This window comes from Sinocyclocheilus rhinocerous, unplaced genomic scaffold, assembly GCF_001515625.1.
Source record: "Sinocyclocheilus rhinocerous isolate Xijiao unplaced genomic scaffold, SAMN03320098_v1.1 scaffold1473, whole genome shotgun sequence".
In the NCBI taxonomy this organism is placed as follows: Eukaryota; Metazoa; Chordata; class Actinopteri; order Cypriniformes; family Cyprinidae; genus Sinocyclocheilus; species Sinocyclocheilus rhinocerous.
The window spans coordinates 901,634-920,691 of record NW_015638582.1 but is presented as its reverse complement, the minus strand read 5'-3'; the positions used below and the strand labels follow the sequence as shown (position 1 = coordinate 920,691).

At 39.4% G+C, this 19,058-nt stretch overlaps 1 protein-coding gene and 1 long non-coding RNA gene across 6 annotated transcripts in view; one reads left to right on the top strand and one right to left on the bottom strand.

The window, feature by feature from the left end:
• igf2bp2a (insulin-like growth factor 2 mRNA binding protein 2a) overlaps window positions 1-18,035 on the top strand; it is a 72,260-nt gene extending 54,225 nt beyond the window's left edge. For 4 of the 5 annotated variants that reach the window (XM_016565098.1, XM_016565097.1, XM_016565101.1 and 1 more), the window contains 10 exons: window positions 1,889-2,023; window positions 2,104-2,226; window positions 3,290-3,425; window positions 4,416-4,550; window positions 10,165-10,233; window positions 11,086-11,205; window positions 12,514-12,588; window positions 12,746-12,877; window positions 13,973-14,086; window positions 16,349-18,035. In XM_016565098.1, the coding sequence (XP_016420584.1) occupies window positions 1,889-2,023; window positions 2,104-2,226; window positions 3,290-3,425; window positions 4,416-4,550; window positions 10,165-10,233; window positions 11,086-11,205; window positions 12,514-12,588; window positions 12,746-12,877; window positions 13,973-14,086; window positions 16,349-16,444 (1,135 nt within the window). In that variant the 3' untranslated portion in view covers window positions 16,445-18,035. The remainder of the gene's footprint in view (window positions 1-1,888; window positions 2,024-2,103; window positions 2,227-3,289; window positions 3,426-4,415; window positions 4,551-10,164; window positions 10,234-11,085; window positions 11,206-12,513; window positions 12,589-12,745; window positions 12,878-13,972; window positions 14,087-16,348) is intronic. The other variant, XM_016565099.1, reaches the window with a different exon arrangement.
• On the bottom strand, window positions 252-11,681 carry LOC107749881 (uncharacterized). Its single transcript, XR_001641098.1, has 3 exons — window positions 11,672-11,681; window positions 10,627-10,629; window positions 252-360 (listed from the first exon to the last, which is right to left on the bottom strand). It is a non-coding gene; the product is annotated as an uncharacterized LOC107749881 (long non-coding RNA).
• Window positions 18,036-19,058: the final 1,023 nt, after the last annotated feature.

Sequence of the window (19,058 nt, the reverse complement as noted above, 5' to 3'; positions counted from 1 at the left end):
AACTTCAGGGATCTTATCTATGCACAATCAGCTTGTAACACTCCAAAGAGAAAGGAAAACTTGAAATCGCATCATATGACCCCATTAAGTTTTGAATATTAACTGACATTAATACATGCTATATAATTATTGTTCATGTTAATTAATATAGTTAATGTTAATAACTGAAACCTTATTGTAAAGTGTTACTGAAGTTTTATATATTGTTCTGTGTATGTGTGTTTCACAGTCTTAATGGTTTGGATTAACCCTTTAATTGCCGTATCCCTTAAAACCAGACTGCCAGACGGTTACTGTAAATGCATGTGCCCGCTGTGCACCGTTCTCCTGATGCCTCTGGGATGGCATTTGCACTGACGGCTTGGGCCCGCCATCGCTGCTTGCAGCTATATTTATTAGGGCCCAAGCCAGAAAGGCGCAGGGCCCTATTGATCCCCTAAGGATTATTATTATTTTTTTTCTATTTATTTTTTTTTCAACCTTCCGGGGCTTTTTGGGGGCCTTAACATATTCAAAAACTCTTGAAAATTTGCACACGCGTTGGAACCTGCGGCCATCAGGACGCCGCAGAAGCTGAGACCTGGGCGTGGTAGAGGGGCTCTACGGCGCCCCCTGGAACACAGCCGAAAAACTTGATGTATAGCTCACACATACTTGCACGTATTCATATGAAACTCAGTACACATATAGAACTCATTGAGCCGAACAACTTTTGCACTGCATGTCATAGGCTCCGCCCAACAGGAAGTTGGCTATTCAGGGCTGTGTAAAAAGTGCATGCTCTGGAATTTGATATACTTGTCTGAGGATTTCCAACCGATAGCCGTTTTAGGGGGGCGTGGCAGAGTCTTAACTTTGATAAAGAATATCTCTTTGGTTTTGAGACTTTAGTCTTTGCAACTTCAGGGATCTTATCTATGTACAATCAGCTTGTAACACTCCAAAGAGAAAGGAAAACTTGAAATCGCATCATATGACCCTTTTAAGATGAACTAACAATAAACATTACTTCTGTCAGGACCACTATCGTCAAAGATGACAGGGATAATACTGAGGGACCTTATATATGAATGCTTAGATAGGTGTTGTATTCCTATAGGTAGATGGGGATCAGCTGAGAGTCAGCTGATGCGAGCTTGACTAACGTGACCTGCCAGAACTAACGCTTACGCTTGATTTCTGTTTTAAAGCTGAACCTTTGCTAATAAAGTTTTGAAGATCAAAAGTTGTATCTGGTAATAGTAAAGTTAATACAGTGTGAACTAACATTAACAAAGGTTAATAAATTCTGTAAAAATATATTGCTCACTGCTGGTTCATTAGTTTATTTATTAACTAATGTTAACAAATTTGATCTTATGTTTTACAGATTTTTTTTTGTCTTTGAAAGAAGTCTTATGCTCATCAAGGCTGCAATTATTCAATAAAAATACAATAACAACAATAATATTGCCAAATATAACTTTTTTCTATTTTAATATATTTTAAAATGTAAAAATGAAATGTATTCCTGTGATGGCAAAGCTGAATTTTATCATTATATCAGTCTTCAGTGTCACATGATTAGACACAAGAAGCATTACTTATTATTATCAATATTGAAATTAGTTTTGCTGCTGCGTAATATTTTTGTGGAAACATTATAAATGTCTTTACTGTCACTTTTGATCATTTTAATGCATCCGTGCTGAATTAAAATGCTAAATAAAAATTATTGGCTTAAATATTTTAAATGGTAATGTACATAGAAAATATGTCACATTTATTCATCAAATTTGGCTGTAAGCATGAACTCACAATGACTTTAAACACATGCTTGATGACATTGACAGCTCTTCCTGAAGCTTTGTCTGATCTCTGCTGAACAGTCATGTTCCCGTACTGATAGGGTGGACATTCATCGTAAGGAGAACGCGGGAGCGGCAGAGAAGCCGATCACCATCCACTCCACTCCTGAAGGCTGCTCCGCCGCGTGCCGCATGATCATGGACATCATGCAGAAAGAGGCTGATGACACGAAGGTGTAAGTCTGAATCTTCTGGAGTCACGAGACCTCTTTAAATACATCTCTGTGGTGGCCAACTTGTGGTCTTGCTTCTGTAGAACTGAGGATATTCCTCTGAAGATCCTGGCCCACAACAGTCTGGTCGGAAGACTGATCGGGAAGGAGGGCAGGAACCTGAAGAAGATTGAAGAGGAGACAGAAACCAAGATTACCATCTCCTCGTAAGTGTCTGTTGCATTTAATGTCTTTCAACTGGTGAAAACAAAGGAAGTTCATAATTGTTTCACTGTTGTGTCAAAATCTATAATGTTTTGTCACACTTCAGCTGAACATATTCCTCTGCTTCTATATGGAGGCATACATGATTACTTGGTTCACCATGGAGAGTTGTTTTGATAGGAATTATGGTGTTTTGTTGTGGCAATATTGATCAAAACGTGATCTGGACATGTGACATCTTGTAATGGGCTGCTAAGTGCTGGGATCTGGTTCAGAGCATCAGAGTACAGGTGGTCTTATGTATTTCCCAGAAATAATTGTGTGCTGGGCACACAGATAGCTTAGGAAGTGAGTCACCCAATTAAGCCCTAACCAGGACTCCTGACGTCATTGCATCTCTGTCCCTCTAAAAGCAGCCTCATTCACCAATGCTCATCGATACCAATTCAAATAACTTGCTCTTCACCCAGAGTCCCACTTACTTCCAGGTTGATTCAGGATGACTGTATTCATCACTGCAGAGATGCACTACAATTTGTCTTGGTATTCAGTTCAAGAACAACATCCAGCAAGAGCGATTAGAAGAAGAAGATGAATTAGTGTTATGTCTTTCTATGACGTGGCTCAGTCTCTGCTATCCTGTGCTTCAGTTAAATCATGCCATAATGGTAGGGGTCCCGAAATTTTGGGAATGTGGGTGTTGTGCTCGCTTTTTTAATGCTTTTTATTTATTTTTAATTGATAATTTACAATAATTTATTATGTGCTTTTATGTCTGTTCTTGCCGAATGCACAAAGCATCTCCTTCGCATAGAGTTGATCAGGTTGTTGATTGTGGCCTGTGGAATGTTGGTCCACTCCTCTTCAATGGCTGTGCGAAGTTGCTGGATATTTAAATGTAAATGTAAATGTAAATATAATAATTAATAAGACCTTGCCTTGCCTTACTTAATTAAAAATACCCTCAATTGGAACACTGCAGAATAAAAGTAGTATGTATCTTAAACATGTACCAATGATTTTACTCTCACCTACTTTTTTTGTCTTTCTTGATTCTTTCCACAGTTTACAGGACTTAACTATTTATAACCCAGAGAGAACCATTATAGTGAAGGGGAGTATCGAGGCCTGTTGTAGGGCTGAAGTGGAGATCATGAGAAAGCTGAGGGAAGCCTATGAGAATGACATTGCTGCTATTAACGTAAGTGTTTGTGGTTTTGATGACAGGAAATGTGATTTCCATCTTTAAGCCACCGTTTTTATGTTGTAATCAATATGTCAGATTTAACTCAAACCTTAGATGCTGATATGCTCTGTATAAAAAGCTGCTTATTGTGCGTCAAGTGTGATCAACCTTTAGTCAGCGTCTAATAGAAGACTTGGCAGTTAAATGCCTCGTCTGTTTACTCATGTTCAGTTATTGACTGTGTTTATAGGAAACAGCCTTGAGTCAGTCCATCCCCTGCCGTGCATACAGAGAACGCACTGTCATCCTGTCAACAGCCGTTCACACAGATGTGCACGCACATGTACACCATTCCCCGTTTACATGCATGAAGTCACTGCCAGTGTCTGAGGGAGGTGAAGCCGTAGACTGAGAGCAAATACTGCAACAATAGCATCATCATTCTCATTTACACCGGCGCATCCAGTGCCTCTCTTCATCTTCAGTGAGTCATTTATTTTGCGGAAGAGGCCTCTATCAACTACACAGATCAAATTTATGCGGTTTCATTTATACTCACGCATTAGTCAGTCCTCAGTCAGGCGTATGGTAAATTATTCATGCTTGGATCAAGTGTTTTTGCGACAGTTTCGTGTGTAACTGTCTGTTAGTTGATCCCTGTAACCTTCATTTCCTTTTGTATGAAGGCGGCGCAGCAGATGAATCAGACAGAACATGAAAAATTAGACATATGAAGTTCCCTGTCAAGACTAAACAGCATAACAGCATCTTATCTAAAAGCTTTTGCCATGATGCACCGGGTCGATGGAGCCACCTAGCGTGACGTAGCAATATTGCAAGACGTTATAACAAATATTCACATGGTTCATACAGCTCAGAAATACAGTGAAACTGAGAATTCTGTTTGTATTTTTTTTTAACTCAAATGAGATTTAGTATCATGTAGAACATGATAGCTTGAGGTCATGCACTGAGTAATCATTCATAATCCATGATGTCTTGCAGCAACAAACCAACCTTATCCCTGGGCTAAGCCTGAGCGCACTGGGCATCTTTTCAACCGGTTTGTCAGTATTGCCACCAGCTGCTGGGCCCAGAGGCGTCCCACCCATACCCCCAACTGGCTACAACCCTTTTCTTGTGAGTACAAACCACAGTATGGAACTACAGCATATTTGGATGTTTCATCCTCAGGAATGTGTTATTTAGCAGGTCAAAATTCAGATTTGAACAATTAGCTTCATGTTGCAGGATGCAGTTGTGGAAATTAAATAGAAATGATAGAAAAAGATTTTACCAGTTTGTTATTATACAAATAATTATTAATATATATTTATAAATATATGTATATTATTTTGCATAATATGTATAATACATTACTGCCTCAAGTAATTAGACACTAATAAAATCAAGGGAACCAGGAAAACACACGTAGCTGAGGAGGTAGACATCAACAGACAATCACAACAAGTCGACCAGACCACCACAAACTGAACAGACTGGGACTTTTGAACACAGGGCAATCAGGGGAACACAGGTGCATGAAATGAGTCAATTAAACTAAACGAGGACAGGAACATGACCAGATAAGGGAACACAGGAACAGAAACAGGGGTAAAACATAACAAAACAGGTCCATGATCCTGACATATCACCCCCCTCCCGGAAGGCGCGTCCTCGCGCCGTAGAACAACAGAGGGGGGGAACAGGTGGGAACTAAGAAGGAGGCTCGAGAGGAGGACGGACACCCGGGAGGGGGCCAGCAGACAGAGACCAGGGAGGTGACGATGGAGGGAGGAGCCAAGGAGGAAACAGGAGGAACTTGGAGCAGGAGGCGGCAAGCAGGACCCAGGCCACAGCCATGATGGCGACCCATGGTGGAGCCGACGGAGGGAGGAGCCATGAACGAGGAACGGCCGCCGACTCCAGGGGGTCGACCAACGGCGGCGGAGCAGGTGGCTTCATGACTGTACGAACCCTAATGTGATGATCGGGTGCGGGTCGGGTGCGGTTATCTAAATCAGACAAAAATACAGGTGCGGGCGGTTGGCGGGTGGATAATTTATTTGAAGCTGCGGATTCGGGTGACGTTTTAGCTCATCCGCGCATCACTACCGTCCACGGCTTGCTCCCTCGCGGTGGGCATTGTCACCTGGTCTGACGGGTGGGGCTTCACATCTGGGGCGATCCTCCGCTCAGTCGCTCGGCATTGCGCTGGCTCGTTGATCGCGGCGGTGATGGGCCCTCCGTCATCGGTGGGCTCGGGCTGATGCTCCTCACCGTGGGGAGATGGTGGGCTGGGCACTGGGTCTGGAGTGGATCTCCACGAGAGTCCACTCCACAAAGGTGGCAAAATCCTCTCGAGGACCATCTTTGGACGACGGCGCGGTGTTCAAGCTCGCGTCATAGAATGAGCAGAGCGCATCGTCCGGGTAGCTGGTGGTGCTAGCTAACAGCCGGAACAGTCTCGTATGGTCCTCGAGAGATCTGTCCCCCTGCTCCAGCAGGAGGAGGAGGAATTTCGGGCAGGTGAAGGGATCCATAAGGGGAAACACAACGGAAACAAAAACACTGAGAGAAAAAACGGAAACAAAAACGGAGGGTAGACACACGGAGGTAACTGTATTTGGTCTGGTCTTCTGTCACAATACGCTGGAGCACGGGCACGAGGAAACGAGGAGACGTGGAGTACATCAACAAGGAAGTTTTAATAGAATCAAGGGACCAAGGAAAACACACGTAGCTGAGGAGGTAGACATCAACAGACATTCACAAGAAGTCGACGAGACAACTGCACATACTGGGACTTTTGAACACAGGGCAATCAGGGGAACACAGGCGCGTGAAATGAGTCAATTAAACTAAACAAGGACAGGAACATGACAAAATAAGGGAACACAGGAACAGAAACAGGGGCAAAACATAACAAAACAGGTCCATGATCCTGACATATACACACACAACACAGCACAAATTCCTGTAGGTTGCATTTTAAACATTTATTATTAATAATGTGAATTTGTGGAAATACCCCACATGTTGAGTTTGATACTGAATAATTTATTCTAAAAATTACATGTATGTTTAAAAACTAGAAAAGGAATTTCTTTAAATTTTATTTCATTTACATCATTAAATTCAAATTTGAAGTACTACATTCTGTTCTGTTTGCTAGTTCCATTTCAGGAATTAAATGGAAATTTAATCTGAATTCTCAGTGCAAATCTAAATGGTGCTCTATCCTGACATTTAGTCACATTGTACATACACCGTCCCTTTCTCAGTGAGCGGCGCTCACCTTAGCATGCAACTACTCATGTTTGAGTTGTATAAACCTTCCGGTCGGTTAGTGTGCTGCAGGATTCCCCTTCATATTTAGTGATGAGTCAGACAGGACAGCTTATGGCTCACGGATGAACTAATGAAGGTAGAATGAGTGCGTGGGTGTGTGAGATGGCACTCATTACTGAATGAGTGTTCGCTGCTTTTTATCATCCTCGGTAGTACTGTAAAACTTGATTAGTCATTTATTGTAAATTGTTACAGCAGGTTTTTATTGTTGCACTTCTTTGCTTACGGTAAATCAAGCTCTCTTCATTACATTAGTGACTTTGGCATTTACTGTCAATAACAAATCATACTTGCAAACTGTTGCTAAAAATCAAAGTTAGTATTCTCACCAGCTAGCTGGTAATATTAGTAACTGGCCAGCTTCTCTATTAAACACTGCATATGAACAGCATGGAAATGCCCTTTGAAAAAATAGTTACACTTTGAGTTACAAACTAAAGTAGCTAAATAGGTTGCAGTTATTATTATTTATTTTTTTAATGCAATTTATATATATATATATATATATTAGGGCTGGGCAAGTTAACGCATTATTATCGCGTTAACGCATTAATTAATTAACGCCAACAATTATTTTATCGCACAAACACAGTTTTTATTATTATTATTATTTTGAAAGTCCGTTGCTCACTGGCTCTGAATACACATACAGACAAACCATGGGTCACAGGAGGGGTGGGATGTTGATCAGTACTGGCTTGGGTTTAGCATCATCACGCGTCTCAACCAATGAGAGCATTTGGGGTGGGCCTAAGACTGCAGCAGTGCTCACATGAATGATCCCAATAAAATTATTTAGGCTAAGCATCAACATTCACAAACCACTGTTCACTGTTATTTTCAACAGAAAAGCAAGCATGGGCTGCTGCGTGCATGGTTTGGCATGGCAGAATGCGAGCAGCGCTCCCATATTATCACTAAAAAGCTAACATCTCAGTTCATCGCGATTTCATAAAGCTCTTTTATAACACAATGAGTATATGCACAATGAATCTTCCATAATGTCTACACTTCATGTGACGTGTTATAATGAGAGGATTCGTGAGCACGCAATTTTCAGCACTGCACAATAATTTTTGAGCGGTGAGTGGATTCTAACTTAAACACCTTTGATTGGCCATTGCGTTCCTGAAATCAACAGATATGCCTGTGATTGTCTACACAACGCGGCAAACACGCGTTATAAATAGAAACTGCCTATGTTTGCGTGTTAATCATTTCTATCTTATATTAGTTGTTTTTGTTGCTTTTGTGCAATAGATGAATAACAACTGATATGTTTTTAGATATTTTATGTTTAGATATTTCTATTTTGTGGAAGTCCCACTAATCATTTTATTCTCCCGTATCCCGCACACACACGAGTCTCTACGCACTCGCCCATCAAGTGTTGTCCCGCGCCACACTCTGTTGCGTTGGGTCCCGCAGGAGTGTAGGTCTCTACACAGAAGGTGCACGTTATAATGTTATGATAGAGGCTCTGGACTCTGAGCATAACTTGTTTTTCAATAATTTGTAAAAATCGACGCGTTTCAAAAAGGCGGGGCATAGAGGAGAAACAATAATGTACAGTATGTGGAAAATAATGTGTTTTTTTAACTTTAAACCGCATAAACACATTTCATTACACCAAATACACAAAATAATGTTCTTTTTAGCAGCATCATGTGACCCCTTTAAAGTAGGGCTGAGGATCTATTAAAAATGACTGTAATTAATCATACAGGCTTCTGTAGTTCAACATGATTAATTGCACCTAACATGAACATTTGTAATCATAAATATTTTTTTTTACATTGAATCTCCAAATTAATGTGGAAACAAATTCACACAGTATTTTAAATATTTGATAGTTATTTGTGTTTTTAAAGACTAAATGAGCAATATTCACTTAAACCCATTATAATGTAAAGACTAAATGTGCAATATTCACTTAAATCCATGATAATGAATGTCACATTTAGCTGTTCCTTTTATATAATGTGTTTAGTGATGTTTCTGTCTCTGTCATTCAGTCAGCTTTCTCTGTTTGAATTAGAGCTGGTGGTTCTTTTTTCCCCCAATTTTAAAGTTTATTTTGTGTTTATTAAAATAGTTTTTTTATTAAATTAATTAGTTTGTTAATTTTCTTTGTTGATTGACACAATAGATCAGCACTTAACCTACACAAACCTGGAGCTGCATTACAGTTCATGCTGGTCTAATCAGCAGGAACGTTTTGCTTACAAAATAAATTTGAAAGCATAAAAGTGAACTTGTGGACTGACAGATGAACTTAAAGGGATAGTTCACCCAAAAATGAAAATTCTGTCATTATTTACTCACCCTCATGTTGTTCCAAACTCGTAAGACCCTCGTTCAGCTTCAGAACACAAATTAAGATATTTTTGATGAAATCCGAGAGCTTTCTAACCCTGCATAGACAGCAATGCAACTACCATGTTCAAGGCCCAGAAGCGTAGTAAGAACATCGTTAAAATAGTCCATGTGACATCAGTAGCTCAACCGTAATTTTATGAAGCTACGAGTTAGGGCTGGGCGATATAGCTAAAAAATGTATCAACGATATAATGTTTCATATCGTTCGGTATCAATAATTATTGACATTTTTATAACCTTTTTTAAAACAAAAAGCAATAGAAAAAAAAATGTTTAAATTTATAAATTCGACTAATATTCAATCTTTATTCACAATCTCCTCATCACAGGCAGGCACAGCACTCAATTCAGCATGTGTTTGTGTTTGTGTGTGCTGTCTCCGTCACTCATAGCACGTGCCTATATCGTGCACTATATCAAACATTTTTTCTATCGATATCGAAGAAGCTGTACTGTCGATAATTATATCGATATCGTTTTATCGCCCAGGCCTACTACGAGTATACTTTCTGTGCACAAAGAAAACAAAAATAATGACTTTATTCAACAATGACTTCTCTTCCGTGTCCAATAATTATTGACATTTTTATAACCTTTTTTAAAACAAAAAGCAATAGAAAAAAAAATGTTTAAATTTAACCACTGTATTTATAATTAAAACAAATTATTGAGACAAACAACTAATATTTTTTGTTTTAACATGAGTATACTTTCTGTGCACAAAGAAAACAAAAATAATGACTTTATTCAACAATGACTTCTCTTCCGTGTCAGTATCTGCTGCGCATATATGCAGATTAAATAGGTCTTTATTGTATAGGTCTAATTGTCTCCCGAGGCCACAGTAGGGCGCAATGAGCAAAATAATGCAACAATTAATGACAGAATTTTCATTTTTGGGTGAACTATCCCTTTAAGGAACATCTCCTTTCTTTTCATTATTTACATGTGTAATAAACAAGAGCCAGTGAAATGTTTTTGCGATGTAAAACGTTTGCATATTGATCCATCTCATTTGTTCTAGGGTCACTCATCACAGCTGGGTGGGCTGTACGGTGTCCCGCCTGCTAGTGCCATCTCTCACCAGCACACAGTGAGTACTAAAACTGTCCAATAAAATGGATTGTTCTGGTTCTGGATGATGATTCCTGGTTACAGTGTTCCAGCCAACCAATTTTATGTCATATTATATCTTACAGCATATATTGATGTCTAGAGAGTAGGATGGCTGATATAATGCTAATATATATTGTATTGTATGTGCAACACAATTGAATTATGACAAATATGATGTCCAAAAACCCCCCACCTATTTTACACAATATTTATTCCAAACCCCCCTTTCTGTGAGTGACAACATCTGTTAATGAGCCAATTGGACATAGCTATCAGCTTTGCTGTAACCCAGTGCAACAGCAACATCTCATGTCATTTTAATAACTTAGTAGTTATTCACAAAATAACAACCTCTGTCTCGGAGCACCACAAGCTAATGGTGTTGACTTGAAATGCTGTTAGCTAGCTCTCTGGCTTCTTCAATCTTTCACTGTCGCTCATGCTGAGAGTCTGAACAATGAGTCATCAGTTTCCTATGGTTTACATTTTGGTGTCAGGCAGGTCAGGTCCTTTAGAAACAGATAAGAGGTTTGTGTCCTCAACATCGGTTTGAGTGATGAATGGATTGTTTTTGCCTCCGTACAAACCTGTGTGAACCTTCAGGCTTGACCGCCAGCCTGCGCTGAAGTGAGCGGTATCTCAGTGGGATTGTGGGTGGTTTGGGGAAACTAAAAGCAGTAAACAGACAGAGTGACGTTTTTCTAAAACACTTTTAAAAAGGATGACTCTACCTGACATGCTCAGATGGTATTTAGGACTCCCTGATTTACAGCATCATGTTGAATAAGAGGATGTAATAGTTTGCATGTTTCTTCTGCCCTCTCCTCAGCAGGCTCCTGAACAGGAGGTGGTCTACCTCTTTATTCCAACTCAGGCTGTCGGTGCTATTATTGGCAAGAAGGGCCAACATATCAAACAACTGGCACGATTCGCAGGAGCCTCTATTAAGGTAGGAGTTCCTGCCTACTGGAAAGCCACTGCTGTCATGTCAAATCTGTCAAATGAAAGTTCCTTTTGTGTTTTTGTTATGTGAAGCACAATAATCCATCTAATTTTCTGTGTCCTATTGCCGAGATCCTTGATTTGAATCTAACCATATCATGCTCAGAGTTGACCTAGTACCTCAGTGTGGGTGAGCCAATCATCCGTAACCTCTCTATTGATTCAACCAGTCTTGTGGGTTGCTGGGTAAACAGTAGGCGTGAGATAGTTCACCACCCATAGTTCAGCATGTGTTTGTAAATGTGTATTTTTAGGTGTCTGTTTCAAGCAATTAAAGTAATTCTTAATATCTCTGATCTAATGTATACTAAGAGAGTATAATAATGACATTTTGAAAGTGACAGCAACATTTTTAATCTTTTCTATATATTTCAATAAATGCTGACAAAATGTGAATTTGTATGTAATTTTACAGCGTGGTGTATTTTAACGCAGCATATGGTTTAAAGACATCTGGTATTTTACTGAATTAACTGAATTCATGGACACAAAATCAAAATACAAAAGAAACATTGAGAATTTAAACTGCTAAACCCTTGTTGATCAGTAATTGGAAACAGAGCCCTCTGGTGGCTGTGTGATGAGACATCAAGAGAATGAGCTCTATGATTGGTTCACACTTCAGATGTAGCTCTAGAAATAAAAGGAATATTCTTTAAAGCAATTTTGTTTCTGCATTTGTGGCATGTTGTTGATTATGTCAGAAAATAATGTTGATTCATATCTTTGTATGTAAAAACAATGTGTGTACATTAGGGTTGTGACGGTGAGGAAATTTTCCCACCGGTTATTCGACGTGTGACAACACCGGTAATACCGGTATCACCGTGGAGGCGGGGCGTTCCCTCTTTTCCTTGCTTTCCTTCGCTTTTAAATAGCTTGTAAAAGCGGCGTGCGCATTTTACTTTCACTTTGAAATAGCGACAATTCGGCGTAAAGCAATTGCTCGTTTTTAGTTCGTTTGAATTTTCCCTCTTTTCCTCGCTTTTCATCGCTTTTAAATAGCTTAAAGCTCATTTTACTTTCACTTTTGAATTAGCATTGAGCAGCCGCGTTCAGTTTTTAATTGTAGTGTCTGTTCTTTTACTGAACTAAATGATTTTTATTACTATAAAAAATCTAAACGACGGTGGGGGTCGGTGACGCGGTGGGCAAGTGACGTAACCGGTGTTGCGGCTTAACATCGGTATCACCGTCAGCACCGTCTATCGCGGCAAGCCTAGTGTACATAAATTTGTTATTTTTTTATGTTCAGATCGCACCTGCAGAGAGTCCTGATGCCACTCAGAGGATGGTCATCATCACTGGCCCACCAGAAGCTCAGTTTAAGGTAAAGGAATAAAATACAAACTTAAATCCCAGTATTAGTACATGACAATTGAAAGATATATTTTTGAAACTTAATCTTATAACTTATAGCCTTTAGCACTCTTGTAACCCTATTATGCCCCTGTACAATGGACATTGTCTTTGCTTTTGCATTTCAGGCCCAGGGCAGGATATTTGGGAAACTGAAAGAAGAGAATTTCTTTTCTGCAAAAGAAGAAGTGAAGCTGGAGACACATATAAAAGTGCCCTCTTCAGCAGCTGGGAGGGTCATCGGGAAAGGTGGCAAAACGGTGAGAATATGTTGAAACATAGTAGTTGTAAGCACGATCAGAACATTCGGTGATGTTCCAACATGGTAGGACTGCTTCATAGTAGCGGATATGGCATTAGGCCTCAGTGTGGCGTTTATTAAAAAACAATGAATGAAAAATTACAAAATGGGGGAAAATAAAGTGTTCTATGGGGATTATTTGTTTATGTACTTATTTCAGAGTCTGAAAAGCATATTTACCTTGAGCTTGAGTAATGTAAGACTTTCTGTTCAAAGGTGATTCAGTTTCTAATGCCAGACATACTATAGAATTCTGATTCGAAATAAACTCTCTGTTTACACCTTTTCAAACAACAAGATGTTGTGTAGCGCATCCAATTGCAGCTATTTTCTTATCGCAGAGTCAATATTCCTTTCATTATGCACCATTATAAATGGTTAAGTCAAAAATGTGTTTGCAAAAGTTAACAGTTATTCTCAGAATCCATAATAGCTTTCCAAAGAACAATGAAATGTTCATTGTTAAAGAATGGGAACTGATTAATCAAAGTTAATGTGGTGTGAAGAGTTCCTGAGAAAGCTAATACATGCCACCAGAGCAAATGATGGAAATGTTGTTATTGTTTTTGTTAATTGTTTTATATGTACTTGACAAATTTTCTCTGTGTAATTTGGTCAGCAAATTCACTAAAAGCACTGAAATGCCAGTGAAAGCTTTTTTTTTTTAAAGCGTTTTTAAAGGGAAAAAACTTTATTATGACTAAAGTTTGGTTATTATGTTATATAACTGTTACTTTTTAGTCTAAGGCTTCGAAGAGGACAGGCTGATCCAAATCAATGTGACCTGTTCCAGTCAGGATTATTATATGTTTCATGACCTGTACGTTTTGTTTCTAGCAAATATTTGGCTCTATTCATGGTGAGTAGACAGGGGTTGCAGCTTGGTCTTGACGTAAGTCATGTACCAATAAGCACCTGGATATGTGCTGCTTGTTCTTGTATGAGTCTGATTGAACCACAGCGTTTGCACATTTTGACCCAGCTGACATTATTGTTAGGTGCACTGTTAGATGTGGTGTGGTGTCATCAGCCTGTTTCTCTGAACCTCTTTCAGGTTAACGAGCTGCAGAACCTAACCAGTGCAGAGGTCATAGTGCCACGGGACCAAACCCCAGACGAGAACGACGAGGTCTTTGTCAAAATTAGTGGGCATTTTTTTGCCAGCCAGGTGAATTATGCATCACACATCACTTCAAATGTGGAGAGTGTTTGTTTTCACATTAAACTTGAAATTTCCAGTTCAGTAACTACTACAGAGATCAATCCTAATTCTTTTTTCTAATTATTTATTTTTTTATTTTTTTATTATTGCAGAATAGAACATGGTCAACATGTGTGACACAACTTAACTATATACAAAACCAGGGTTTGCATGCATAAAAAATAAAATGAATAACAATAATAAATAAATAAATAAATAATAATAGATAGGTAAAAATAAATAAAATGGGGAGAAGGAGGGGGGAGGGAGGTTGAGTAGATAGCACCAGCACGGATCTAAGATTCCAACTGCTCCTTCTTCCTGGACTTATAGAGCAAACAGTACAGCTGCTCTAATGAGATATTATATGGGAGATTTTCCTAATAAATTCTGCCCATGCCTTAAGTGTTTTTGGTTTGGCTTTATTAATTCTCGCTGTTGTGCATTCTAACAATGCAATATTTTTGAGTTCTATAAGCCACATTTTAAATGCTGGGAATGTGGGTTCATGCCAAATTAAAAAAATTATCTTTTTGGCCGCAGTTCGAGCAGTGTGGAGGATCCTTCGCTGGTTAACATTCAGACTGAGCTCAGCATCATCATTCAACAGACAAAGACTGGGATGTTTAAAGATAACCACGTCACACAGGTCTGTCAAGACTTGGAAAAACCTTATCCCAAAATTTACCAATATGTTGACACTCATAAAACATGTGCATATAGGTCCCCACAGTATTTGAATTACAGAGCGAGCAAAAAGGGGTAGGCAAGCGCTTCATTTTGTGCAGGACATATGGAGTAGCGTAAGCCTTGTGGATGAGTTTGTAGTGTATTAGTTGGTGGGCAAGATTTTTGGACATCGTTGGAATACTTTCCCAGATCCAGTCCCAGTTTGGTTTGTAATGGGCCAGTTCCTTTTCCCATATAGTAGTGATAGGGAGTGTGCCGCAGCACTGCTTGAGTAATCTGTTATAAATGAATGACACTGCTCCTCGTGCCTGAGAAAAATTCACACAGTCCAACAGAGGATGAGAGTCCAGGTTACAGTTCCACGGTAATCAATCCTAATTCTTAAAACATGATACATTGTGTCCTAACCAGCAGCAAATAAGTGCCCTTTTCTTCTATGTTATTATTATGTTTTGTCCTAACCAGCCACGACTGTCAACAGCACTGCATTAGGAGATATGTAGTCAGCTGTTTGGTCTTTAATTCTGTTGCATTGAGCTGGACAGCCCAGTCTACAGTCAGATCTCATTGGTATAAAATAATGCTTGCCTTAACTTTTTAAACATCAAATATGTTCTGATTGGCTGTTTTTTTTTGTTTGTTTGTTTGTTTTTTGCTTTGTACATTTCATTTCAACATTGCCAGCTATGTATATAATGTTTAAGGCCAGTGTCAGATTTATTTCAACAATAAATGTCATTTTTCTAAGTAAATTCGTCAACTAGGTTTGACCCACTAGGTTTGGGGGTCGTTAAAATTAATGAAACTAATTCATACTTTTATTCAGCATTACATTTTTTAAAAGTGACCGTAAATTAATTAATTGTTTTGTTTATTATTTTTTTTTGTTAAAGATTTATTTTGCCCATTTTTGCCTTTATTATGACAGGACAGATCAGAACTGACAGGAAGCGAAGTGGGAGAGAGATAGGGAATCGGGATCGGGAAAGGTCCTCGAGTTGGGATTCGAACTCGGGACGCCCGTATCGCGACGGTGCTGTATGTGGGCACGCTGCCCATAAGGCTGTCGGTGCCGACAAATTAATTTATTAATGTTACACAACTTTCAATTTTAAGTAAATGCTGTTTATTTGAAGTTTCTATTCCTGAAAAAACAAAAACATTTTTGTTTTTCCACAAAAACATTAAGCAGCAGACAGTTTTCAACATATAGTTAGTTTAAATTGTAATAATATTACTGTTATTACTATATTGATTAATTAAATGCAGCCTTGGTGAGCATAAGAGACTTCTTTCAAAACAATTTTACCAAGCCCAAACTTTTGCATGTTAGTGTATTTTTCTTAACTTTGTTCCTTGACCATGTAAAGGCTAACTGCATTAAATAAAATCACCTCTGATTGATCAGTGGCATGCAGAGCAGTGACAAAACATGAAATGTTTTATGTTGCCAAATTCACTCAGCCACCTCTCTCTTATTAAACAGAACCTGAAATCAAACATTTGCCATTATAAACATACTCTCCTCTGCTCCCACAGACTGCACAGAGGAAAATCAGGGAGATCATTCAGCAGGTGAAACAACAGGAGCAGAAGCACCAGCAAGGCGCCCCCGTGACACACCGCTCCAAGTGACCATCAGGGCAGCCCCAGCGGGCACCTGCCAATGAATGTAGCCCTCCCAACTGGAATCAGACCAGACCAGACCGGACGAAGGGGACTGGCCGGGCAGACCAGCAGCCGTGGGATCAAAACCAAAGAACTTCTTTCTGGGGGAGATGAAGGAGCCACAGGCAGAAGGGCTCTGAGTGCACTGCCAGCTTGGGGAGGGAGGGGGGAAAGAAGTGCAAGAAGACAAGTGTTCCTTTTATTGTTCAAATACACCCTGAGCTTGAGAAGAATAGGTATGGGGCGTCTGTTATCAGGATGGGAAACATCACGGTTGCCCCACGTAACAATTTCTTAATTTAGGCTTAATCTAGGGTTAACACAGATAAGAAGCTCCATTAACACATGTACACTGATGCATTTTGACTGAGTCGTGTTGCTGTTTTCTGGGGTAGGTAAAGTGTGGGTGTGCACTAGCAGTTGGCGACCGATTATTATTATTATTTTTTTGTTATTTTTTGATGCTCAGATTGCGATTTCAATGATTCTCAGCCGTATTCTCACCAGTACACTAGAACAAATATACTGTTATATCTAAAGCAGAAGCACGATTCTTCTTGTTTTGCACAAGCCATCAGGCGTGTAGTGCACATCGCGTACGCATATAACATTATGTTTTTCAGATTTCTTGATGATGGGACAAGAAAGTTGGGAAATGTAAATGACAGAACGTTTATTCATATCTTAGCCTGTTTGCATTTCGGGAAACATCATCCAACTCAACGGGTCCTTGTTACTTAGCCTGTGCGTGCCAACGGATGCCGTTAAAACATTTCTTTCTGTGCATATCTTTCATTTTTTAGCTTTTATCATTTGTAGTTTGTTCTTATTTCTGTCCAGCTCTTACACTCCCTTTTTATTTTTCTGCATTTAGTCATTTCATTGCCACCGCATTCTTGTGGCGGCAGTTATTACGAGACGGAGTAGGTATGTGGTAGATGTGGCTTAGGAGTCACCACCCCTTGTTTGCTTTTGGGGGTATGAAAAGAATATAAAGCAAGCACCAGTGTCTGAAAGACAGTGCACCTTTACTGGCTCGGGCAGAACGAAATCGAATGTGCACCAAGAACTCTGCCTTAATCTATGCTGAAAGGAAACGAAAAGACGGGCGACTCAAAATGTGATTGGAGGGTCAGGTTGATGTGGGACGGGGAGGCACCTTATGACCTGTGGTACACACACGACCGCGTTTGGCTTTAAATCTCTTTGTCAGGGAGCTTTCTAAACGGAATGACAGCTGTGAATGTACAATAAGCAGCCTTTTAGAAAGAGCACCACCCTGTCATGTTCAGTAAGCTGGTTGGTCGGCGAGATTGTTATTGGTTTGTTTGTTTTTTACCAATACTCGGGCTGTTTTGGGAAACTGATTGACTGTTTCAACAGGACGTGCAGGCATGGATATCCCTTTGTGCTCGTGGCCTTTAACGTCACTGGTCTATGTCATCACAGACAGCTCCCTCGCCCAATGAGAGCTAAGCCTCATCTTCCAGACGCAAGGTTTATGCCAATACGCACAGCTTCCATTTGTGTGTATGCGTGTGTGTATATAGATATATATATATATATAAAGAGAGAGAAATATTTATGAATCTATTTTTTTTTCCTATTTTGTGACGAGAGCTATTAATAAGAAACAAACAGAAAAAACAAGTCTTTTTTGGTGGAACACTGCCATGTTATTCTGAGGGGAAGTGTTTATTTTCTTGGAAGTAGACTATGACTATTGGTAGTATACTAACAGTAAGAACAGTAATGGATCAACACTTTGATCAGAATGTGATCGGTGCGCATGTCAGTATTGTGATCTACCTCAGGCGTCAGGGTACCTCAGTCCAATCTTTTAAGTTCCCTTTTTTTCTCCCCACATTTTGTATGCCTTGTAAACTGAAAGTTTTGAACGTTTTCTTTTTTATAATAATAAAAAAGATCGAGATAAAGATCTAGTCTGAAGTCTTCAGGTCCATCTGACAAAGAAGAATGGATCTTAAAGCTTTCAGAACTGTATGGGAATTTACTTCATTCTTTTACCGATCACAACCTCGTGATTTATTATAGAATGTGTAACTGAGGGCTACTTACCTGCCCGAAAGGGGTTCTGAATGTGGATAATGTGTGCTGATGTCTAGATCAGTGACAAATGGTTAAAAAGACTGAATATCAAGCAGAATGGCTTAATTCGAAGCATTCTCTAGGAGCAACTGCGCTGTCTGAAGCGTAAGCCAGCTTTCTCTTTACATTTTATAAAAATGCATCCAAATTCAAGAATTACAGTCAGACCAAATTTTTTAATTAAGGTTTTTTTTAATCAAGGCCTTTCACAAAACAAAACCAGGTTGATATAAAATAAAAAATTGAAGAAAAAAAAATGCTTTTTTCTTATTGTAATTCACAGAGTAACTGTTTGGTAAAAGTGTTTATCGTAATTACACAAAAATCACAAATGCAGGTATTTTGTCGCCTCAGATCTGCAGTGGATCTGTTGCCGGTTGCAGTCCTTGCGTGTTACCGCTGAAGCAACAAGGCCTATGTCAAATCAAGACGGAAGACAGTAGAAGGTCACTATGTTAGGTCCAGGTGTGTG